General features: G+C 31.4%; 3 protein-coding genes across 3 annotated transcripts in view; 1 reads left to right on the top strand and 2 right to left on the bottom strand.

Moving 5' to 3' along the window:
• Positions 1–23,374, top strand: part of LOC132940241 (baculoviral IAP repeat-containing protein 7-B-like) — a 32,698-nt gene extending 9,324 nt beyond the window's left edge. Inside the window, 6 exon segments of the mRNA XM_061007716.1 lie at positions 19,550–19,994; positions 20,942–21,175; positions 21,238–21,425; positions 21,487–21,563; positions 21,768–21,800; positions 22,045–23,374. Coding sequence (XP_060863699.1) covers positions 19,550–19,994; positions 20,942–21,175; positions 21,238–21,425; positions 21,487–21,563; positions 21,768–21,800; positions 22,045–22,528 — 1,461 coding nt within the window. The 3' untranslated portion in view covers positions 22,529–23,374.
• LOC132940243 (uncharacterized) lies at positions 853–6,068 on the bottom strand. The gene is made up of 3 exons (XM_061007720.1): positions 5,648–6,068; positions 1,954–2,101; positions 853–1,864 (listed from the first exon to the last, which is right to left on the bottom strand). Exons 1-3 carry the CDS (start codon positions 5,817–5,819, stop codon positions 1,501–1,503), a joined length of 684 nt encoding a protein of 227 aa, XP_060863703.1. The 5' UTR covers positions 5,820–6,068; the 3' UTR covers positions 853–1,500.
• Positions 23,360–26,364, bottom strand: LOC132940244 (DNA-directed RNA polymerase III subunit RPC10). Its single transcript, XM_061007721.1, has 2 exons — positions 25,718–26,364; positions 23,360–23,656 (listed from the first exon to the last, which is right to left on the bottom strand). The coding sequence occupies exons 1-2, from the start codon at positions 25,895–25,897 to the stop codon at positions 23,477–23,479; spliced, it is 360 nt and encodes a 119-aa protein (XP_060863704.1). The 5' UTR covers positions 25,898–26,364; the 3' UTR covers positions 23,360–23,476.
• Positions 26,365–26,405: the final 41 nt, after the last annotated feature.

Here is a 26,405-nt window from a genome sequence, read left to right as displayed (position 1 = left end):
AGCAATACAAATATTATTTTCAATTAATTATTTCGTGGCAATTGTTTTTTGAGGTCTCACTGTCTCAGATAGTATATAATATATATATAACAAGTACGAACTGCTGGTCGTAGTTTTAAATGACTTACGAGTTTCGGTTCCTAAAGGTCGTCATTAAAAATCTGTAAATTAACTATAAACTATAAGCTTACGTGTACCTATAAAATATTAGTAACATTAGGTACTATTATAGGTTTAGTCAAGTTGTTCAATGCAAAAGCTTCTTTTCTATTTATATTTTAAATTAGATACTGATATTTATTGCATAATACAAAATTGTATTATTATATAATATATTATGCAGTTTAAAATTAAAAAATATAACACATAACTAGACTGAGAACACACTGTCCGGTTTCAACCAAAGCGGTAATATACGATCCGCGTCTACAGGATGACTTAATTCAACAATACTACTCTGGTATATGTTTATATATCGGGTGTATACCCCTCCAAAACAAAATTGTTAGTTTCCTGCGACAATCTTAGGTTATTACCTCAGTCCTATTAGACGAGGCCTGACGAGCCCTCGAAGTGGAGGTATTGGGTTGGCCCATTTATTCGAAATCGTGAAAATTCTAGAAAATGTCTTGTGTTGTATAATGATCTGAGAAAATATCCAGAAACTTTCTTTGACTACTATCGAATGTCCATGAACTAATATTATGAACTTTTGCAAAAAATGCGCGAATAATTAACTAAAAATTATACTAAATTTCGTAATCTATTTATAATGTAAATCAGTTAACTGTGACATTAAGGTAAGCATTACTTATTAAATACCAAGTATTTCTCGTAACTTTATTATAAAAAACAAAACTCAAATGGAATATGTATATATACCTACCTAATATATTAATGACAGTATGTCAATAAACTGTTATACGTACAGTTGTTACTTTTTTGTTGTACATATTACTAATAGTATAATAAATTGATACAATAAAATGTATACAATTAAAACAGTCCCTTATAATGAATACTTCATTATTGAATACAGAAATAAAAATATTTTATTATCAATCACCAAAAAATTATATGTAAATATAATAATAGTAAATGAATACATTTTAATAAACTGAAAAAGTCTCTTTGGAAAACATTTTAATAAAAATGGTCTAGGAAACAAATATATTTTTTTGCTATTGGTATTTTAGAGTTTCTTCTGATACATTATTAACGGAATAAGCAGATACTGAAGGAAACGCAAGTACAGAATAGATGAAATCTAATAAATTTCATCTAAATTATGGTGCAGGTATATCAAAATTATGTTTCAAAGATTGGTAGTGGTCTTGGTTTGTTAGATATTGATACTGATGTTAATATGGTGGTATGTGTTGATATTGATGAGGCAATGGATGTTCGATGATGTAGTGTAAATGGTTGATAGGGTAACTGATCAGTGTATATCTGTTTTAAATAATGTTGATATTAATTTAGCTGTGATTGATGTGTGTTCTATTGAGTAGAGGAGTTTTGATTTTTAAAAAAGTCTAAAATATATTGACGAAAATCTAATTTTTTTGCTCGATCCAAACTTTTATAATCCGGTAAGATGGAAAGAAGAAATGCCTTATCAGGGTCGATATCATTTTCGTTACTTAGGGAATCTGCAAAACATTCCAGTAATGCGGTTTTAAAAGGATTAAGGTATGTTCTTTTTTTTTCCGCGGTAATATATGTTATGCTTGAACGAGCTGCGTCAGAAGTTGAAGCCATTGGCGTTGATAACGGTTCTTCAGTATTTTCTATTTCATTTTCACCTATCGAAATATTGTCCTCGTTATCTTTATTTTCACGATTTTCTATGTTACTTGACGTTCTAATAAAGTAGTTAATTACATATAGTATATTTACTATTTAGTATGAATATATTATATATTTGATATTAAATCATTGAAATTAACTTACTTTCTTTTTATTAGAACCTGTTGTAAAAACGTTAAGGATTTTGAGTAAGCAAATTTTTTTTTCTTGGCTGATTTTCCTTTTTTACCATGGTTTAAAAATTTAGAATACCCATCGCGTATATGCCTCCAACGATTTTTCAAATATTTAACTAAAAAATATTAAGAACAATCTAATTATAAAAAACTTAATTTAAAAATAAATAATAATAAAAATATTTAATTTAACTTTTGAGTACACAACAATATTTTTTTAATAAGATCAAGTGGGTACCGCTTTGCTGTACATTAGGTGTCGAGTAGATCTCTATTATAGCCTATAGGTATGTTAAATTTGAATTCAATAATACGTACATAATATTGTAATATTGTACACAAAAAACGATTCTGAGCTGAGGCAGTCAGCTTATACCAAATTAAGTATATTTCATGATACCTACGTATTTGGTATCGCTTCATACACAGTTTTTAGAGCACTAACAAATAAGATAAATAGAGAAGCAAGACGTGTAAAAGAACAATGGGATTGAGTCACAATGTCATGAATTAGAAGTTTTGATGAAGAGTAACCTACAAGATAAAGCTTATAAAGTAATATAGGCATATTTTGAGGTGAAAATAACAAAATGTGCACACATTGAGGACAAAGATGAAATTATACTAATTGACAAAGAATTAAGAAAAGATAGCTGATTGATCGAAAGAACATATAGAATCCTTATATGAAGATAATGATCCCGAGTTATTGATCCAAACGCAAAAAAATATTGACTCACAGGAAATTATGACGACTACAGCTATTTTAAGATCGGAATTCGAGTATGCATTAAGAATCATGAAAACAAAAAAAGCACCGGGACTAGATAATATAAATACAGAAATACTTCAATACGCAAGAAAAAAAGGAAGAACTATTTTAATTAATACAGGATATATACTGCAATACAGGAACTGTTCCAAAAGACTTTTACAAAAATTTGCTAGTACTGTTACCGAAAAAGCCGGAACAGATCCATGCAGTAACTTCAGAACCTTATATCACATGCTTCCAAACTACTAATAATAATTACAAGTAGAAGAATTGGAAATAAAATCAAAGAACAGTTAGTTTTTGATCAACATGGTTTAAAAAAAAAAACAAAGGTACCAGGGAAGCAATACTAAGCTTAAGAATAATACTAGAGAAGCAAATAGATAGAGAGAAGAAAACTTTTATGGATTTTGTAGATTTAGAAAGAGCTTTTGATAATGTCTATTGGAAAATACTATTTAACATAATGGATAATGTTGGCATGACATTAAATATAGAAATATTTTACATGCAATATACAAAAATCAGGAATTTGAAATTAAATTTAACTTTATAATAAAGACAGCTAATATACAGAAAAGAGTAAGACATGGATGCCCACTGTCACCCTCTTTATTCAATCTCTACATTAAGCAAGCAATAAGGGATATAAAACAAGAGCTAAAAGAGAAAAGAAGAGGAGTAATAATAAGGGGTATCCTAATATCAATGATACGACTTGCAGAAGATATTATAGTTTTGCTCACTACATCTGAAAACGATCTACAAACAGCACTTATTGAAATGGATGATATATTCTCAACATTTAAATTAAACATAATAGTATGTAGTAAACAAAATTAACCAAACATTAATATATCCCTTAAAGGAAATAGAATAGACCAATTAAATTAGTTTAAATATTTGGGAATCATAATAAGCAATGATGGAAGATCAAAAAAGAAATAAAAGTTGAGTATGACAAGCAAAAAAGTCATTCTTAGTTAAGTATAAATTAATGACATAAAAAATATAGATCTAAGAGTAAGAAAACGTTTAATTAAAACGTATGTATAGAACGGCATTTTATGGTAGTGGAACATAGACGTTGTACAAAAAAGATGAAATCACTCTAGAAGCTTTTGAGATGTGGTGTTAGTGAACAATGGACAAAATAAATTAGAAAATGGTCGAAAATGAAAACAAACGAAGAAGTGTTCGGTTTAGTTAAAGAAAACAGAATCTTGCTAAATAATTTAAAATCAAGACGATGGGATATGATAACTGATAAGACATACCGAAGAACTCCATAGCTTCATACTGGAAAGTATGATAGAAGGGAAACGGGGAAGAGGCAGGACAAGAACGTGTTATATAAGTCAAGTAATCAAAGATTCAAGAGTTAATTGGTACAAACAACTCAAGGACAAAGCACAAGACAAAGAATCATGGAGAGAACATTTATTGTTGACCAATCTACGGATTAATAAAAAAAAACACAGTTTTTAAGGCCTTGTCCTGGACGAAATCTCACTGACCTTCGTAAAGTGTTCAACTATGGCCTACGCCCTATAGGTTATGCAGGGCACATGGTATGGTGGAGTGTGCATTTGATGTATTATAGCTAACAAATGTCGAGTACCTATAGCACACTCTGATTCAAGTAGAACTCAATTTTACGGATGAAATTATAAAGGCATGTAGTTGTATCTTACATAATTTTGTACGTAAAAGAGATGAAACCAATTTAAAAAACTCAGAAACAAACTCGCTTGATGACATCGAAGTTCATGGAACTGGGACACAATCTAAAGATGAGAGATTTTTTTCAAATTATTTTATTGGTCCAGGAGCCGTTTCTTTTCAGGACTCGGAGTCTCTGAACAAACTGAAATATTTCTTCATATTTTTAAATTATATATGCACAAGTATTATTGTTATTTTAAAGTTATTTGTTGTATATTGAGTCATTCAATTTCTTGTAATATGTCAATTTTTAAAAACAAATTATAACTTAATCTAATTACTTGAATGATGTGTTTGTTTTTGTGTGTCTGTGTTACGATAAATATTAAGTAGACAAGTAGTTAAAATAATGCTTCAATTTTAAACTTCAGTATGGTTTCCAATGGGAAAGTGAATCTAGTTAGTGCGTTCAGAAGCGACCTTTAAGGATCGGTCAAACAGAGAGCGGGTTGCCATGGTCCACGGGTACGCTGACCGCGGCGGGCAGCGGTCGGTTGTATTATTTTACAGTGCCCGCGCGGGCAGACCGCTTTCTGTTTAAAAGTTAAGGAAAAACTGGAATGTTTACGTAAAATCGGTTTTCGGAAAAATCGATTTTGATTTTTAATGTAATTCTAAAAAAAATTACCGTAGATACATGACATTTTCACTGAATGTTTATATTAGAATATAAATATAAATGTATAAGATAATATGCAAACAATATTAACTCAACTTACTGACTACCGTATTAACAGTGCCGGATCTAAAATATTTTTATTTTTTTTTTGGGAGTCATTGTTTTTTTCCAATGTTTACGACAAAAATATTTAAAAACATCTCAATTTATTAACCTAGATGCTGGCCCCTCTGCCCTCTTAAATCCGCCACTGCGTATTAATGTATCCTAGACTGACAAACAGTCACCTCTCAGAATTTATTTATTTTTCGTATACAATGATATGATACCATTGAATTCAAATTTAACATCATCCATTACAGTTACCCACTTACTTAGTTAACTTACCCTGTTTTTTTATTATTACTAACTTGAATATATAGGTAAGTACAAAATGAATGTACTCACGAGTGTAGATAAAGGTATACATACTGTATTTTATATTTTCATGATAATAATAATAAGTATTACTCAATTTAGGTACTAAAATATATAAAATCTTACCTCGGTCATCTTTTTCAGTTGTTGATAACTCGTCCCAGTCTTCATAGACAGCTTGTCCAACATTTACCCAACTTTGGGTTTTCATATTCTTGTCCATATATTGTTTCGAACTTGTCTCCCAAATCGCATTATTATTATGAATACATTTAATGAATTTATCCACATCAAACATTTTTTAAATGTATTTAAAATATGTTATATTATTAGATAATATAGTGGTAATAATCAAAATTAAAAAATAATATCGGACGTGTAATAACGCGACCCGTCCGGTTACGTGCGTCGGTGTGTTTCAGATGAGTTTTCATATACAACCGCAACACGACGCGGTTTATTTTTTAACCGGACGGCGACGGCGTTTATTTTAGAATAGTGTGGACGTGCGGTCACTGGTCGGTCTGGTAACACACTGTCTGGTACTCCGGATTCGCGCAGAATTCTAGCGCCGCAGCGGTAGAAATCATCCACTTGTCCTGTTTGAACAAAAATTAGAATTAGACCGACCACAGTATACTAAAATAACCGCTGCGGCTGTTATAAACCGCATCATGTTGCGGTCGACCTGGACGGTTTTTATATTACCGCTGCGTCCGTAGCTGGACAGTGTGTTCACTCAGTTATTATTTAGAATAATTAATGCGTATTGTATTATGTACTAATATAGGTACATTGTATTTACCGTGTACTGACTGTACTGTATCAGTATTAAAAATTATTTTGATGGTTATAACACAATTTAAATTAATAATTTTACAATATTTTTCAACTATCAATATGCAACATTACAGAAATACATAGGTAACTATAAAAATATATTTAAGGTCGTCGACAATTAAAAAAACTACAACTGCGCTAAAAATGTGAAACATATTATGTAGCACTTGTATCATTGTCTGTGTAAAAAATAATTCACACATTTCTTTGAGCCATTTCGAAAATGTGCAAGAACAAAATTGATGTGGTGACGTACTGCCGTCTTGTTCTCAGTACATAGGAACTTTATATTTTGTAATAGTTCATTAAAGTGTAATTAGTTCAATTTAATAATAAACATGTTACCTACATAATATTATTATATATTATTTATATATAATATTATATATTATGTTATTATGTAGAAATTGTAAATATAGGTATAGTACATACTCGTGTACAGTTTCAAAAATATCCGATTATTACTTCCTATGCCTATTTTTATCACAGCTGCTAATTAACACTGTTTGTAATATTTTTCCAACAGTATTTCGTAATTGCAATATAATACATAAGAGTTTGGAAAAGGAGTCATGTCTAATAGCTATAATTCATGCGAGGTGGTATGTACAATAGAATTGTTACGAATTTCAAATATCGCACGTTTCCAATACACGTGGAATATAATAATATTATGTATTATACATAATATTTTATGCTATTATAATACTATTATGTACCTTTATTAAAGTAACCTACTGTAGACAATATAATATGTACGATAAACACTGCTGATAACTAATATACTTTTTACGCTGGCGTCGCATCGCGGCGACTAGGTTTATGCCTACATAATATTATTCTATACGTATTCCAGTCAAAATTCCAGCGCTACGAGTTGTACCTATACGTGATGATTCCAAAGTGTAAAACCGACATCAAACGAACCGGTCCTGTCTGTGGCAATGGGACACTGCAGCGTGTGCATGGTGTATAATATATAGCTATATACAGTGTGATAAGTGGAAAGGAATGCAGACCACAAACGTGACCTCCTCCGCGGGTTAACAGTTTTCAGATTTGTATTATACGTGGTACGTGGTGGGTCTGGTCTCAGGTATATGCCTATAGTGCCTACAACTGTCTACATATATATTATTATATACGTTGTGTCGTTGTATTATATATATGGTACACCTACCTACCAATATGGTATAGAGAATTAGATGCACATGCACGCACTCACGCACGACTAGAAGCAGCTGAGGAGTTAGGAATGCAGTTTTTTATACGTCCGTGGTGGCGTGTATTGATAATAATAATAATAATATAATATGTGTTTATGCTGTTAAAAAGTATTCTCAAAGGGTATTTTTGACTTAATCTCCTGCAGGAAAATTCCTCGCGTCTTTTGTACTCTGTATAGTCTGTATAGCTGCAGGTTTACATGCACGCGCAAAAAATAATGCACCCATTATTGTAACAGATATATTCTCGCAGAGAAAAGAAAACGGCAACTTGTTGTGTACAATAGTACCGTGGGTATATCAAAATAATATCATACACATTGTCAACCAAGTACGTATTATATATTTTGTGTCAGTTCGGAATGTTTTTCCACTCTTGGTGTTTGTTATAGTTTGTTTTCGCTCATAGATACGAGATATGAGAATAATATGATATTGCCATATTGGTCTATAGAAAACATGTAGAGCAATACACACAATTATAGAACATCCTTACTATAATTTTGTCATATTATGTAGGTACATAATATTTACTATATTTGACTATACTATTATGTATTACAATTTATAATAATTTACAGTTGTTCCGACTATCTAATATTTGGCTATCATTAATAATAAGTATTTATCTTCTCGTGTCCTCCACCAAAATAATCAGTACAAGTAAATAGGTATTATGATAAAAACTAACTATTTAACTAACTAGACATTGTTACATATAGGCTCATCATTACTCATGTAGCCATACAGTCATATTAGCTATTTTAATATTAATGACTATTAATTATTATACAGGGTGCCTACCTAACTCACCAAATATACTCAATGCTTACTCCCATTTTAGATTCTTAGTGGAGCGATGAATGTATAAAATGTATTGATTTTATAATGATATGTGTTTTTTTTGTGCCCGTTATCATCTTTTGGGACGGTAAAACCATAGATAATACAACGACACAACGTATATAATAATATATATGTAGACAGTTGTTGTAGGCACTATAGGCATATACCTGAGACGATGTATTATCTATGGGTAAAACGCTTCGATTTGGATATTCACTCGTTAATTAACAAATTCTCAAATAACGATTTTCTTATTTTGTCGTTATTCAAAAACTATTAACTGAAGATACTTGAGATTTTCATCAAATGGTTATTTTATAATTTTCTATACATAATACAATTATTGAAATATTTTTTTTTTCGTTTTCTATTCTATAAAATATGTCAATACAATTGTATTCGTTGGTTAAAAAAGCTTTAAAATTGAATACAAGGTTCCTTATAAGTTGTTATAAAGACATTTGATAAATACTAAAGTTCCATAAGCACGATTTTTTTATGAGAATTTAAAATCCAAATTTTGACATTTATCAAAATCTTGAAAATTTTCAATTTTATTGTTGTAAAAGAATTTTAAAATGTTCAATTTTTAAAGCTTTTAATTGACAATTTAAAACAAAAAATCTCCAACCAAAAATCTAAAAAATATATAAATGCGCAATTATTTTTAACAGACATTTTAAATTCAAATTTGGACAAAATTACATATTAAAACTAAGAATAAAGCTTTCAGTTATTTTGTTGAAATTTAAAAATATTATTCGTGGCTATATGAAACTTTTAGAATATATCATTATATTTATACACACAATGATATTTTAAATTGTATTTTTTTTTGGAAAAAATGAATTATAAAAGTGAATTACCCTGTGTATAAAAATTCATTGTACAAAATACATGAGTCACTAACTAAATAAAAAATAATATACTATTGTCACTTGATTACAATTTGGAATACCATAAGAAGAAAACAATTTATTGTGATGATGTAATAGAAATAAACTGTTGAACTATGTACTAGGTACTTTAGTTTTTATAAACATTCTACTAATAAAATGTTTCAATTTAAAAATATTAAAACCGTATGTATAGTTTTTTTTATTGTAAAAGAAGTACGATTCAAATGGTTGCAAGTATCACACTAATAAACATACAAAATATTAATGACCAATTCCCTGCACATTCATCTAAGAAAATATACAATTAACTAATAATTAATTAATATACTATTAACTAATAACTATTAATTATCAACTATCGTATTGAAGCAGGGCTTTAAAGTATATAGTGAATTAATTATTAAAATATATTATACATAGTAAGTGAGAGCAATAACATTATAATATAAAAGAACTTGAACGTCTTCAACTTAACATTTCAAATTCAATTGAATAAAAACATGTTTTTCTATCACAATCATTGTAGATATTATATTATATTAACCATATTTGATAAAAATAAAATTTTCTCTAATATTATCATGTAAAAACTAAAAATACAAATTTAACAGTGGTCAGTCGAAGGGAGGATTTCAAAGTAATCTATCGTACGACTGTACGAACAACAAAATCTTCTCCTCGTGCCTCGTGAGGGCGGTAACGGAGATTATGCGTGTGAGTCACGTGTAATTCGATTCAGATGGTTTGTAGACCATAATATTATTATTATCCTTATTATACTCATTGCACATGGATAATTGATAGTGGCTGTTGCCTGTCTTTGATTGTCACTACTACTGTAATGACAACGATGAGTAGTGCAGCAGCTGCACTCCGGAGGTCTCTTGCGCCTACCGGGTGATTGTCCAATCGTTATAATAATTATTTATAAGCGCGTGCTTCGTACTATGGCGATCGTTTTTCAAATGACACCGGGGCCTCGAGGCTGAGGTCGTTTTATGGGCTTCAGTTTGATGTACAACATTTTCTATCTGAAAAGTACTAACCCTACTCGTGAGTCGTGACTCGATTTAAAAGATCCCATGCAAAAGGTATCCATAGTTGAAATGTTTTCTATTTTAAATCCGTCTTCACTTTTACCAAACAAATCTAAAAAAAAATACAATTAATCCATCACCGGACTCCCGAGATTCGGTATCATTTATTAAAATTACCATTACATTATTATGTGAATGGCCTTTGGCTCGTCGGATGAAAATAAATTACAATTCTTTGGAAACGACGGACCGGGTGTACAACTAGGAATAAGGGTCGGGGTCGTTTTAGGGGTATAATATTATACTCCCCAAAAGGGAGAAAGAATAAACAAGCCGGCGACGGCCGCCCGGCCGATAATCCGACCGTCAAAAATTTCGTGGAATGCGACTGGCGCTGAGCGCGACGTTGCCGTTTCGCCGCTGCGTCAATATACCGACCGGTTTCGTTCCCACACTGCCGTGCGGCAACGTGGCGGCACGTTCCCCGGCGGACGTGCGCCACTGGGGGCAGATGGTTTTCACCCGAACAACTGCTCCTCCTAGACATTTCTGTTGTGCAAGTACACACTACACATCAGCTCCCCCCATCATTGCACATGCACATTGTATAATATAATATTAATAATAATAATAATTATTATTATCATCATAATAATATGCATCCACTGATGTACCATAATATAAGTATACTGTATTATAGCCTGCCCGCTGCCGTATAGCTGGGTATGAAGGCATCAGAGCACGTCGCGTATCTACCGCGACACCAGCTGCTCCATTATTGTTAAGATGGTTGATGGTTTTTCGGCGTTTTTCTTCTCTCCTCACTCACCAGAACCAAAGAACCCGGCCCGGAAACTACGGTAGTTTATTATAATACTCTACGTCTCGATTTTTTTCACTTCCCGCTGCCCGTTACGTTCAATGGTTGTTAATAGACAATAGTCATGAATAATTTATTTTTCGGATATTCCAAATTATAATACAGTAATATTATAATATAGGTAGTGCATAATATTATACTAAATACAAGTTCTACAAGAGGACGATATTATAGTCGGATTGTGCTATCAAATGGGTTAGAAATAATATTATATTTAATATTTTTAAGTATTTATCAATGCTATACTGATTGATCAACTCGTAGCCCGTAGATACCAGGCTACTTGTACCATTGTTATGAATTACGAGTACCGAACTCTCGTGGCCGTGTATGGTGTATAATAGTCGCTTTATAGTACGCGTTTTGTGTCTACACGAGTGTGGTTGTACGAGGACGAGGACTGCGATAAGTAATAACAACAACAATAATAAGTATAATAACAAAAATAATAACAGTGCATACTGTTGTATAGAGAGTTTGATAAACTCGGTCGCCGGCCGCGCACTTTCTCTCCGCAATACCGCAAAGCGGATTTTTATTTTTTACGCGACTACCTCTCGTTTCCTTTCCATAGCCATTACCCCATCACTACTATTATACGAGTACTACGCAGTCTCTTTTTAGCTCGTGCGTTCCTACATATGGGTTGGAGCAGGTCAATGACAGAATGACTCTTACACCGATTCCGGTAATCGCTTTCTTCCGAGTTTCTAATGGAATTGTCTCTTTTTGTGGGCTTTCGACTCGACCGAATCTGGAAAAAGCTCTTCTCTCGAATCGATAAATTAGCACAGCTGATCCCGCCCGAAACACTATTCGACACTGAAGAGGACGCCACACGGATGTTTGTTGTTAGACCTTAGTTAAGTCTGTCAAGTGCGTAACATAAACGATTTACGTTCAGCAGATCGCGTTTAACTCGGTTACTTTAAAAACCAGAGTGAATTGACCTAATATGAGTCTTGATTGTAAGAACATTATTTGTGCTCGTATGTTGGTATTTTACGATAATTCAGTTTTTAAGTGAACTACGAGAATTTTTAATTTATAAAAAATATTATATACGCATAACTTGCTAAAAAGTGAGCTATCGTAAAAAACAGCATACGAACAGATAGTGTTCTTACCATCAAGTTTCGTAATAAGTCGATTTACTCTAATGTTTAAACTAACGGAGCTAAACGTGTTTTATTGAGAGTAAATTTGTTATGATTCGCACTTGTAAGACGGAGACAACAAATATCCGTGTGGCGTTCTCTTAATCACGATAATAATATTATCATCAAATATATTTGGTAATATTATAGGTCAGACCATGTTCGCCAATAATCGTTTTTCGTGTAGGTACAATGATTTTATACATTGAATTCAAATTGAACACATCCATTACAGACTACAGTGACTTCTCTAGACAGTGGACACCGAATGTACAAAAGAGTGTTATCCACTTTTTATGAATTGTATAGTACAAACATATTATTAGTGACTGATTAACTATAAAACAGTATGGCTGTTCTGGGCTGTAGTGCAAAGTAGTACATGTATTATGTTTTGGTCTCATAATTTTTTTTTGTATAATTTTGTTTTAGTTTTTGTTAGGTTAGAATGTTTTTAATCCATGGTTCTCATTAAAATATTTGATATTAGTATTTCCATCCAAGTTTGTGACTAATATTATTAGTGGTTTGACAAATAATAGTATTATACATGTTTATAATATAATCAATGATTTTAGCTTTAGTCCATAATATACGGATGCCGGATTCCATTTGTTTTAAATTTTAAACCAAAGAATTTCCAATTATCAAATCTACTATAGTATACTCGTAACTTGTTGTCGGCCACCTGCTAGAAATATACTCAAAATAATTGTTTTGAAGTTAAAAATACCAATTCACTTTATTGATTTTCAATATATTTCAGGTTTAATCAATGGGGAATGAAAATGGCACGTGTACTATACTGTTTATAGTATTCACTTTTTTTACGTCATATATTTCAAATACGGGCTACGGGCAATGGACTATTATAGTGGAGACTAAAATAGCAAATCCTATTCCCATTGTATAGTGATGGAAAGTTTTAATTAAATTTGAATTGCATTGAACAAACACGTTTCTTCCATGTACGATTGCCTGTATTGCCATTTAGGATTTAATTGGATATTAACTGTGTATGCGGCTTGCACGGCTAATTTAATTAAACGACTCAATGACTATTCGATTTCAACGTTTTGTAGTTATCTACTTATCTAGGCCATATAAATGTGGTTTTTAATATTCGTTTTACTCCAAACAAACCACAATATCCCATTGGTACTTAAATTTAAAAATAGTTAAAATGTGTTGTAAACAACAGCGGATTATTATTAATGAGCCATTGATGTTGTGTTTTCCCACGTTCAACTTCCGGTGTTCAAGGCTTTATATAGGGACCATAATATACATCCTCGAATAACTTAATGTGCATAGACTACAACAGAGTTCGGTTTGTGAAAAACAGAACGTGGCAGCACTGTGTTTCGTACAATGAATATAATATAAAATTATACTGAATGGATTTTTAGTATTTTCCCCTACCGTCTTCCAGCTGACGATGTCTACGTGGTAGGTCCGAGGTCGCCATTACGGCATTACCTCACACAGTCGCACTGTGGGCCACCGATTTCCAAATCGTTATAATAATTATATTTAATATTCAGCCGTGCCTATTTCGTATTTTTTTGTTTTCCAAAATTTAGCAAAAAAAAAAATGGTAACTCTTAGAAGTCTATAAATGTTTTAAATCGTCAAGTAGAAGACTTGAATAATAATAAATTATATTGTAGAAAAGTAATATTAATAATTAATAATTATCAGCCGTGCAATAATTAAGAGGTTGGCTAATAGCAATTTATTGTGCACATTACGTCATAATGTACTGGAATACATTTGTTTCGTTATTGTTTTCGTTTAACTAAATATGTTAGGTAGTTACCAATATATAGACGACAAATGTATAGAATATGCTAAGTAATACGAATATGCTAAGTATGTTCTATTATAATATTGTGTGTTTGACTGTAGTGTCACACGCATACTTTCAGAGGTTAGATTGTCTGTAGATTATATTATAAAGTATAAACATTTTATGAAGAGTGAATAGCAGTAGTATAATATTATAAAATTGTGTACATGTAATGTAGGATGTTTAAATTATGTCATCATGGTGTGGAGGGGTTTGGAATTTTGGACATTGGAGTCGACGTGATATAAAATAAACATAATATAAAAAATATCGTTACGAGAACTTTTGAATATATATCCTATCAAGTATCTTACATATTATACTTTTTGTTTGGTATAAACTATATATTTACCAGCCCTTTGAATGGATCGATCGACTTGTGGCGCTCAGGCTCGGAGGCTATCTCCTTTTTATTATGATTTATTATGTACAATGTGAATTAAATGAATGAATGTATTTGAACACTTCGGTACTATTGTGAGGCATGAGTCATAAGTTCATGACAACCTTTGGAATAATTATACAGATAACATTTTTGTTTTCTATTCGATTATTACGATTTACAAGTAAACATGTATATCAGTATTTGAGATAACTATACATCCAACTAATTAAATTCGAATAGTTTGTGTATTTGTTTTCTAACAGTCACCGACTTGACATGACGTTGTGTTGTTAATTTTTATGTTATTAAATAGAATTGATTTAAAGAATTTTCGTTAAGTGTGATATTGTACGATAAAGAATTGCACTCCACAATCCACATCAATTTAGGAGATTGAAATAGCAAAAAGACTTTTTGAGTAAATACAGAAGTACCTACTACTGGTTTATTAAGGTACGTTTTTTTTTATATTTATATGGTTTAATACCACAAATTTGAAATTTTGTAAAATAAATTTAATGTTTTGGGCTGAATTGGCGTTAGGCAGTTATCATTGATTAATACCAGTATTTATAATCAGTGGTCGTAATCTAGATAATTCGCTATTCTTTCTATGTAAAACAAAAAATATGATCAAATACCAATAATATACCAATAACGATATACGATATACCAATCGCGTAAACTAATATAATAAAATAATATAAGTTATAACTAACAATGTAACAATATAGGTATAACATAATATTATAGTGTTAAGTAGTTATATCAATTATGATTATTTTATTCGAGTTTTGTGTTTACTTCGGAGTTTGGGTGTACAACAACGCTAACCTAATTTAAATAAATAATTGAGCGTACGTCATGAACAGTAAACAGTAAACACATTCCGTGTTTATCAGCACAATAAACACGTGTTTTTATCATTCTGTTGTTTTTCGAATGGAAATTCATTGCACATGATATCACGTCTTTGCAGTGGTATTTTCGTAAATAGGTACCTACGTACACAAAAAATATAAATAGGAAATTAAAACGAACTTTTTCAAAACGGAAAATCGTAAACGGGTACCACGGGAAACTGCGCCGGATCACGAGTACACGAGGAGTTAGTAAAAAGGGCGAGCGAATGTAACCATCCAAGGATCCTCGGTCGAGGATGACGAACAACCATTTTTTATAATAATAATTAATTATACATCGCGGATATTTTGGGCTCGCGATAAGACAATAATAATGATATAATATAATATTATTGAAATAGGACAATAACAACGCTATATTTTGTCGTCATCCTCGCGGGGTCGTCGAGACGAATATTGTTATTGTCCCCTTATAATGTATAAATGTTTTCCGAGAGCGTTTGCAAAGGCCAAAGGCAGTGTATTAGTAGTAGTAGTGTACCCAAAAACCGAAACGTTGTCAACACTTTGTTGTCTCGACGCGGTTTCGTGTATCGACCGACGCGCGCGCGTGCTCTGGCTCCCTATTCGCCGACGGTCGACTGTAGAGGGGCCGTGCAACGCGACTGCAGCGCGGCGGAGGTTCTCGGCTTTTCGTTCATCGGTGATCGTTATTCGTTGTTTCAGTACTGCTGGACTCGCTGCGACCACTTTTTATCCGCTACCGCTAAGCTCCGCGCATTCTCGTGATGTTTGTCCCGCTGTAATTACGTTCCCAGTTTTTCCCACCCGTGTTCCCGACACTCCGACGTCGTCGTCGTCGTCGGTGTCGCTGTACTCTTTGTCACTCGTATCGAGCGACGATATACCATCCGTGTAAGACATAATTATTTGAACAGCTGTGATTTGTGCCGAAAGCGGTCGCTATCGACACCGTTTTTGCTCCGCGAGAACTATAATTCGGGGAAAAACACGTACATCTAGGACACATTGATTACGCCGTCGTTCCCCCTCGTTCGCCGTCACACTCACTTCAACGCACACAATATTTTCGCCATCGCGCGCGCACAATAATTTGGAAAAACGCAGCACACAAGGTAGAGTGTTGTCTTTATTTTTTTTTTTTTTTGTACTATCTCTTCCGTATGTTTACGAACTATAAAATTTGTTTTCCTCCGTATGCCCACCGTGTGTTCTCGTCCGGCTTACGGGCCTGGGTGCCTTCTATTTTCGGCGTCGTTTGGGCGCGCGAAAAACGGTTGGTACCCGTTTACGTAACTTCTACAATAGGTAGCAGCGGTCTGTTGTTGCCGTGAAGGTTATATTATATGCGTGGCCGCCGTAAAAGGCGTTCCATCTGGTTATCACTGGTATCATGGTGATGTGGACTGTTTCCGCCGCCGCCGCCTGGCCCTCCGCCACGTCCTCCTCCTCCTCCTCTTCCACCGCCGCAAAACCGGTGAGCCCGCACGACAGCCTGTTCGCGGGCGGTGAATGGTGGTAAGGCCCATCGTGTTTTCGTGTGGGCAGGGCGCGGGCGAGGGGGGGTGAACGTTTTATTGCGCCCGCACCATCGATTTTCCCGAATCATGCGCGTTCTCCGTTCATGGTTTTCGAGCACACCTCGTTGTAAACACCGGAAACGGTCGTTTCCGTTCCACGTCCTATCGGAATAATCGTGCACTTATCTCGTGTTTTGGTATATTTATAGTATTGTATGATATCGACGACAATGACAATAATAGTAATAATAATATGATGTGTCGATAACGGTCGATTGTACCCGGGGGTGAGGAAGGCAGCGTTCGTTTCTGTCCCGTAAATAAATTGTATATAGTTGTCGATTGTTTATCGTACGAATATCGTCTCCACACGATTTATAAATTGTCGACGGACGCGCTTGTTGGAACGATTTCTCGTCTACAATATCAATATAACATAATATTGTTGTGCCGTTGGGCGTGTCTTTTCCTGCTTTTGCTTCATTAGCCTAATCGGTTTTAGGCGATGGACGCATACAAACATTGTTTTGTCCGCCGAGGCTTTTATGAACAAAAAAAAACGATATTGATTAATGTTATTATCAGCTGAGGCCAGCGACTATCGATTAGTTTCCTTTTTTGTTGTTGTTGTGCTACCGCCAGCGGTTCTGATGGTTAATACGCTCCGAAGGTCTTTACAATATGAATATTTATACTGAATAAAGCATCGATGCATCTTATTATTTTAGTTACAAACAACCGACATACTTGCCTATCAAAAATTGAAACTAAAAGAGAACATTAATACAATGTTACAATCACGTGTCTCGTGTATGGTAATTTAGTGATTTTTTAATTTGTCTTAATGTCTATAATAATTAAAATTACGCATTCATTTAAATTAATTGCCCATGTTATTTAAAGGGCAAACACCTTTTGTTTAGTAAAATAATAAAAAGTTATTGTCTGACTTTGTGTTGTTTATTTTTTTTAACTAAGGAAGCTCGAAATTTCCTATATTTATGCTTTTTTCCTTGTACCTATCTAACTTATGAAAACTAAATTTAAATTTGTCTTTTCTTTTTAAAACACAGGTACCTACCATTACAAATATTATTTATATATTAATATACAGGGCGATTCACCAACCATGCACACTTTTTTTTCAATACCTAGTGTAGTTATTATTTAAAATGGGATTTTTAGAATTTTTAAATATACTTAGGTACTTGAAGAAAATATTTTCAAATTGTTGAGATTTGTATAGTAAAGGAGTGTCCTGCGGAGATATCACTTTAAAATTGTATATGCGTTAGTTAATAAGTTCAAATAAGAACTTGGTGTCATGATGGTTACTGATTGATGAATTACACTAATTTATAATCATACAGTTTTTATGACCTGCATTGATAATCGGCTATTAAAAAAATCAAAGGTCATACTTATTAGTTTATTACTTATTATTTATATAATTATATAGTTATATATTATTTACTTAAAAACTGTATGCAATTTAAAAATTAAACTAGTTTTTTTTCACTTGTCCTTTGGTGGTGTCAGCTTATATTTTAATCGAGCATTATTAATTCCATTGTATCCTTCTGAAATAGTAATATTGCTGTTTCGTTCTAATGCTTTTGTTGCATAATTTGAGTGATTTTTTAATCAATAATCAGTCAATATTTCATCGAAAATTTGTAATTTAAATTTTTATCTTTGGAAACAACCACAAACCTTATGTATATGTTTTTCATGTAGCGTTATAATAACCCCGTTATTTGGTAAAGCAATATTTACATTTTCAACTTGCAACCAGGCAATTGATTTAAAATTCTCAAGGCGAACATTTTTATGTGCATTTATTCAATATTAGACAAAATATTTATTAATTATGAATATACATAATATCTAAGTTTGGTTCCATGGAGTATTTGAAGTGTTAACTAAAAATAGATCTAGCCAATTTATATTACTGTCTATCCCTCCAGTCTTAGACTGGAAGTCTATACTTAAAATCATCATCAATCGTAAACCATTGGTGCAGTATTAGATTTTTGTACGCTTACATTTTCAGAATAATCTTGTGGTTTATACGATATAGTACCTAATTCTTTATTTCTATATTATCTATTAAAATTTGGTCTTGTCAAATACTTTGCCACTTGGTTCATCGGCGCTTCAAACCGTTATGGCGAGGCTGATAGTAAATTTGTAGGACAGATCGTTTCTGGAATCTAGTCCATGTGAGTTATTACGATAATATAACATATCGCATGTAGCAAATCTCGCTGGGAAGGCATCTGCCTACCCTATCAACCCGTAGAAACAATGCATAGGTCCTGAGAGTGAAACACAGTGTACAACCAGTTTTTCCATAAATCATTATCTCCTAAACTTAGTAATGTTAAGTTCATAATTAATATTAAAATAATAATTATGTATTTTAACAAATAGTACCCATATTTTTTATGAAGTATATTTATTTTGGAAATGTAAATTAATTGATATTTATGTTTTTCTTTACAGATGACGCCATCCCCAAATCATAAACCTGTCTCACCTGTCTCACCTGTCTCACCAACGACGTTAGCAACTATTTTAAAATTTGAGAAAAATATCATTCATATGTCGAACGGATGTCCAATCATTTTGAATACTTCATATCCTATAACTGAATCTGTTTCTGATAATCCACTTCAGCAAATATCCAGACCAATGTCTCACGAAGAAACACCTTCTTGGGATTTGACTACATACGAAAATCGCTTGAGAACATTTGATGGAGTCTGGAAATTACAATTCATAACACCTGACCAAATGGCCAAAGCTGGATTATATTATTTGGGCATACAAGATCGTGTTAGATGTTTGTTTTGTTCTACAGAATTTGATTATTGGCAACATGGTGATGATCCGGTTGTTGAACATAAACGTCAGTCTCCACAATGTCCATTTTTTAATGATTCTTCTGGTAAATATCAAATACTTATCTAAATTTAATACTTTTGTAATCTGATATGAAATTTAAGTTGATTTTAAGATAATTATTTTGTGTGTTTAATAACATGACAAAACTGAAAAACAATCATATTAAAGAGAGAACTACTCCATTCATTGAATACTAATTTCTAGTAATTGCAAAAAGTTGCATTATTGTTGTAAGCTAGAATTCTAAATATTAGGATATTAAGATCAATTGTTAATACTTTTATTTTATAACAAAATGTAAAATACCTAATTTTACTTATTGCTTAATGTTCATTTTAGTTTCGCTCTATACTGCTTTATTCACAAGAAACAGAGAATACCTAATTATTTAACGCTAACTACATTTAAAATTGGAAGTACTTATTATGGATGAGTCAGCGAACAAATCTTTCTTAAGTTAATCAGTTAATGAAACAAATAAGATCCAATTCCATCAAATGTTTTTTCTTGTTTCATATGAAACTAGTCAGATGCACAGGCGTAATTTGGGTTAAATTTATGAGGGTGCTAGATTTATGTCGACTTAAGTGGTCAGTGGGGTGTTTGTGTGCTAATTAATAAGTCAAACCCTTGGAATACATAGTTTTATTGGATTTGGATCTAAATGAATCTAGACTTAAGGGCTTGGTTAGGATGGACTAAATATTACAAAGAAAACTTAATAAGACATTTAAAAAGGAAAATAATATGGTTAGTGAAATTAATTTATAAATTTATTATATTTAATCCAATAATAAATCATTAATAAACATAAAATGTTAAGATTGATGAGTTTTTATTTTAATAATAATAATATAGTAAAAGTTATGGACATCACATTTTTTATAGATATAAATATACAGATAAAAAAATTTTATTGTATCAGTATTCAGTACTATTGCATATTGTTTGAAGCCTTGAAATAACTAATTATTTTAATTATATTTTTAGCTGGTTATGATGTGTGTGGTCTTTATGGTTCTGCTCCTGCTGATATCCATTCTAATCATGAGTCAAAAAAAGTCCAAGACTTTTTAGATTCTGTGGGTATTCTGCAACAGATTAAACCTCCTAAGCACAAAGATTTTGCCACCCTAGAAGCACGATTGAAATCTTTTGAAAAATGTTTGATATCATTAAAACAAAATATTCAAACTCTATGCGAAGCTGGATTTTTTTATATAGGTAAGATGATTATATTTTACTATACTAATTCATTTCTCATATTAATTTTTTAATTTTTTCAGGCAATGGTACAAATGACCAAATGCTTTGTTATTACTGTAGTCAAGGTCTGAAGGACTGGGAAGATAATGATGAACCATGGACAGAACATGCCAGATGGTCTGAATCATGTAGTTACGTGTTGTTAAATAAAGGCAAAAATTTTGTTGACAAAGCATGTGGTGTGAAAAGCACAAAATTCAACCCAACGGTAATTTAATAGTCTTGTCAATCACTATGGATGCAAAATTTACCTTAAAATTATCTTATAGGAGTTATTCAAGCTGATTGCTGAACATAAGGATACGTCTATTACTGAAAATAATATGAAAGTAAATTCGACCAAAAGGTATGTTTCTTGAATAATAAGCCTAACTATTTAATAAGAAAAGCATTTTTTGATTAAATGCATTTTAAATATTTTTTGTTCAATAAATCTGAAAATTAGAAATTTGAATCCAGTTAAATATTTCATTTAAGTCATTAAAGTTTATTATTATATTCCGACATTTATATTACAATATAAATTGTATTTTATTTTTTTTTTAATCAGGATTCACATTGTCTGTCAACGTCATACACCTAGGTATTACACCTTGAATTTCATATTTTGTGTTCTGTACTACTGTAGTTAATTAGTTAAAAGATTTTAATGCACTCAAATTTGTTTTCGATCATATTCATAAAATGCATTTTCATTGCTTGTAACTAATTTAACATTTGAATACACTGCAGAATGTTTTCTTTTACTTTTTTTTTAAGCACAATATTTTAAATATTAATCTGTTAATGATTTTAATTTTTTAATTTTACATGTTTTGTTTTTATAGACAACTTGATCAGCCGGAGATTTCTAACATAGGTCAAATCAAAATAACATCTGTTGAAAACCTACATCTTTGTCAAAAGCGAGACCCTAATACAATGCCAGATTCTATGCTGTGCAAGATTTGCTATAAAGAAGAAATGAAAGTGGCTTTTATCCCTTGCGGTCATGTCATTGCCTGCATTCAATGCGCATTAACACTCGAACAGTGTGCTGTATGTCGACAGCCGTTCAGCATGGTAATGAGAGTACACTTATCAATGGACGAAGAAAAAGTTAAAGATCTCGAGCAGTTACCTTGCAGTTCATCACAGTGTTTAGATGAACAATTAGACCCAATGCTTTGCAAAGTATGTCATAAAGAAGAAATGGCAGCGGCATTCATACCCTGTAGACATGTTTATGCCTGCGTCAAATGCGCGGCAGATATGCACGAGTGCCCGGCGTGTACAGAAGGTTTCTGTGCCACTATACAAGTGTACTTATAGGGCGTGTAAAATTATTGCGACATTGTGTGGTGGAAACCATTCTAGTCTTAAATTTTAATTTGTGTAATTAATTTTAGTTTTAACAACTTCATTTATAATGAAATATAATAAGCACCAAAGTGGGCTAAATCTTACTATGTTGTTGTGTTGTTAGTATTTATAATATTCTGACAATGCACAATATTCATAGTAAATTTTGAGACTGATTTCCTTAGAAGATGTTATACAACGGTTGTTATCTCTAACATTACATAGTAAATTTACAATCCGCAACTATGTTATTTTTTTTCTGTAAAAGTACTTTGACATATAATTTACTATCAAAATTATAAACATCTGTGTTCTTAATCTTTTAATTTAAAGTGGGGTAAACACTATTAAATTTAGATATTTTATATAGACAGATAAAAAAGTTTATTTTTGTGTCAATTTCTTTTAACAATAAAAAAAACATATTTGCGGGTCAGTTATTTACTTATTCTAAATAAAAATGTAAACATAAACGATTGTAAGACAAATATGTCTATACAGGTATGAAGTCCTTTAACCTTTTATAATAATTTTAAAATCCAATTAATTGTTGTTTGGTTATATATAATCGTAGAGCTGTCGTAAGTTATTTTTTATATTAATTTGATTAATTATTTTTATTTCCATATTTTGCACTCAAGTTGAATAAATAAAGCAATTATAGCTCTTAAGGCAGATACTCCCATGTACAGTTTCTTTGTAAATAAACATTTTTTGTTTTTTTCTTATTGTTGTTATTAAAAAAACAACAGGTATTTAGTGTTTTAACTATAAAAGAATAATTATAGAATAAAAATCTAATTTTAAAACTACAAATCATGTGTTATTTATTTTAGTATATTATTAATATTAATTAGGGATTTTTTATAATGTTTAATAATCAAAAAGTGCATTACAATATGTATTTTTGTCAACAATTTATTCTCGCCATCTGTGTCCACAGTTACAGCATTTATAGAAAACAGTCATAGGTTCATCTGCTGATCTAGTTTGAACTTGTAAAAAGTATGCTCTGCCATGATTGCATGAATTACAAACTACATCAATTGAATCCACATTTTCCCAAGCAGCTTTGCCACCCAGAACTGAATCTATTTCCTAAAAATAATTATACAGATTACAACATTATAGTTATTGATACTAGTAAAAAATACAAATGCACATATTTTACTGATTTATTGGAATATTGTGGTTGAATGGCAATTTAAGAATATTGCTGGATAAGGATTTGATTCAAATACATTAATTGAGCCAAGGTAGTAATATTTTTAGATGCTAGTACTAATCTGAATATAATTGTCATTTGTAGAATAGACTTTCAAGGAAAACATATATTTAAATATAAAGTGAAAATAAATTAAGTTCTTTTAATATCAAACCAACTTGCTTGTAGTAGCATTTTAACCACTCAAATAATTATTAATTAATATGAATTCATTAAAATATTTGAACGTAAGTTTCATGAATATGGCAATTGTACCACTCTTGTCTTGACATTATTTTAATACCAACTATAATAATATAATATTATTGAAAGGATGGAAAAACTAAATAAAAATATTGTTAAATATCCAGGTTTATAGAACACAGTCAGTATATTTTTATATGAATATATCAAAGTATTAAAATTTACTTTTTTATTGTTACTGATTTATAACTTAATGGCGTTGCATTCCCTACCAATTTTTTGTCTAAACGACTTAAACGTCTGACAAAAATTAAGGTACGTATAGTTGTAGGATTTTAAAAATGTGAAAATAGTTGAATTTTTTAGTAAGTCTATTTTGCATCGGTCGGTGCATATATTTAATATGAAAATTGACAAATTTATAACATTTTATAATATAGTATTGTCAAGTATAATACTAAAAATTGAAAAAGTGCTCCAACCGATGCAAAATAAACTTGCTTATGCATTTAAATATCTTAAAAAATTTTAAAATTAAATTACTAGAAGTATTAAAATTTTTATCACGCGTATAGCTACTTCATACATTTTTGTTGATATAATACACCATATCAACCTACCATAAGTAGATATCAGGTAGTAGATTAGTGGATAAGTATTATTATAACTAAAGCAAAAAATAAAATATAAAAGATTATTTTTCAAATTTTATAGAATTGTAGAAAATTTGAAAAACAGGCTCCAACACCCTTAATATAACATATCTTGTACAGTGGTAGATATAAGACAAACTGTTTTTTATGGGGGGGGGGGGGGGCTGTAGGCCTCATATTTTCTCCTTATTTGAGTGGAGATTTACTATACACCCATCTTCTAAGTTGGTATATTTGCAAATGTCTTGTTATAAATATAAATATAAATTTACATCAATATCTATGTAAATAATATTTATTTAGTAGATTCACAGAGAAAAAGTATTATTATGCACATGCAAATGTTTCCTTTAATATTGTATCTATTCAAATAAATTAATATTGGATTTTTTAAATGTACTTAAGCTTTAAGGACCATGTTTTAAAATTTTTAGAGTTATAGGTACAAAGTTAGTTTAATGTACAGTAAAAAAAGTTGCTTCTTATATTTTTTTTGCAACTTATTATCCAATATATATGGAAGGGGGTGATTAAGCCCTCCCCAGTTGTGCATATGATCTTGTAACAAAACAAATACAAATTTATTACAATTTAAAATAGGTATACAGTTTGTTTGAACTGTAATGGTCTTATACATACATCTAATTTATTATATGTAGAAATAGTCTCTTTATAATTCCTAATTATTATGAATACAAATTTAAAAAAAACAATTAATTTCAATATATTAAATAGGATATCAATTATAGGCGTAATTTTTAAAAAGGTGTTTTATTTTTAATAATTGTATGTTACTGTAATACTGTTATATTTATTAGGAATTTAAATCCAAGAGAAACAAATATTCCATTTTTAAAATTATGATACAAAATAACTGAAATAAATTTAGTGCGCAGTAAGTAACTGAAATTAATTATATAAACTATAGAGTATCTAGACACTAGAGTGTGTTTAAACATCCAGTTTGCCAAAATGTTTTTTATGGACTACAGTCTCTGATATATTATTATTTTTAAAATTAGTCTGTTAGTGTGCATGAGATTAAAATAATGTGTCATCTTTCTGAATTGTGAGATGATAATAATGAATAATTATTACTTTTAGTTTGTAAAACGATCGGGAGGCAAGCATGACGTTTTTGATTGTTGAGAAGTACGGACATACTTGACATTTCTGTCTCATCTCTCCCAAATACTCATCCAAGTGAAGAATGTTGGAGCAATTTGGACAAAAGTCAATGTAGAACATGCTACTCTCGTTTACCACCTTGCTGCTCATTTTGAAAACTGAGTATTTCGTTTTCTTAAAATTCAAATAAAATTGTACACACTAATTATAGGTACACTTAATTATCTATAGTCTACGGTACGACGGTTCGATAGCACCGTAATTTAAGTCTAACAGTCTTAAATCGTGTGGATAGTTGCTCGCAGAATAGGTTTTTTTGTCGGGTTGGACACTGGACAGTCGTGGATCAAAATAGTACACTGCAGAATTATACTTTGGTCTTTGACAGGACAACCGCATAGACAAGGACACTAACTACTATTTACCGGACTCTGGATCAACCGATTACTGGAGAGTGGAGACTGGAATACTAAAGTTTTCTTTTCGGTGGCTTATCAGCTCAGTATCAGCCCCGGGTTTAGTTAACACGAATCGTGATAAAAATCCAGTTATGATGGTACCGTAATTTTGTGACCATGGTTACACTGGTAGTATCATCAAATTGATGACCTTGGTTTTCATGGCGGAAAAAATTACGTACGTTTAGAAGCACCGCGAT

The sequence above is a fragment of the Metopolophium dirhodum genome, chromosome 3 (assembly GCF_019925205.1).
Source record: "Metopolophium dirhodum isolate CAU chromosome 3, ASM1992520v1, whole genome shotgun sequence".
NCBI classification, from domain to species: Eukaryota; Metazoa; Arthropoda; class Insecta; order Hemiptera; family Aphididae; genus Metopolophium; species Metopolophium dirhodum.
This window is presented reverse-complemented; position numbering and strand designations above follow the sequence as displayed.

Excerpts from the sequence above, each read along its gene's own strand:
- LOC132940243 (XM_061007720.1), bottom strand. The coding sequence starts at position 5,819 with ATGTTTGATGTGGATAAATTCATTAAATGTATTCATAATAATAATGCG. Across the intron at positions 2,102-5,647 it reads AACTGAAAAAGATGACCGAG|TTAAATATTTGAAAAATCGT; the intron begins GTAAGATTTTAT and ends AATATTTTTTAG. Across the intron at positions 1,865-1,953 it reads CAGGTTCTAATAAAAAGAAA|AACGTCAAGTAACATAGAAA; the intron begins GTAAGTTAATTT and ends CTACTTTATTAG.
- LOC132940244 (XM_061007721.1), bottom strand. The coding sequence starts at position 25,897 with ATGAGCAGCAAGGTGGTAAACGAGAGTAGCATGTTCTACATTGACTTT. Across the intron at positions 23,657-25,717 it reads GATCGTTTTACAAACTAAAA|GAAATAGATTCAGTTCTGGG; the intron begins GTAATAATTATT and ends AATTATTTTTAG.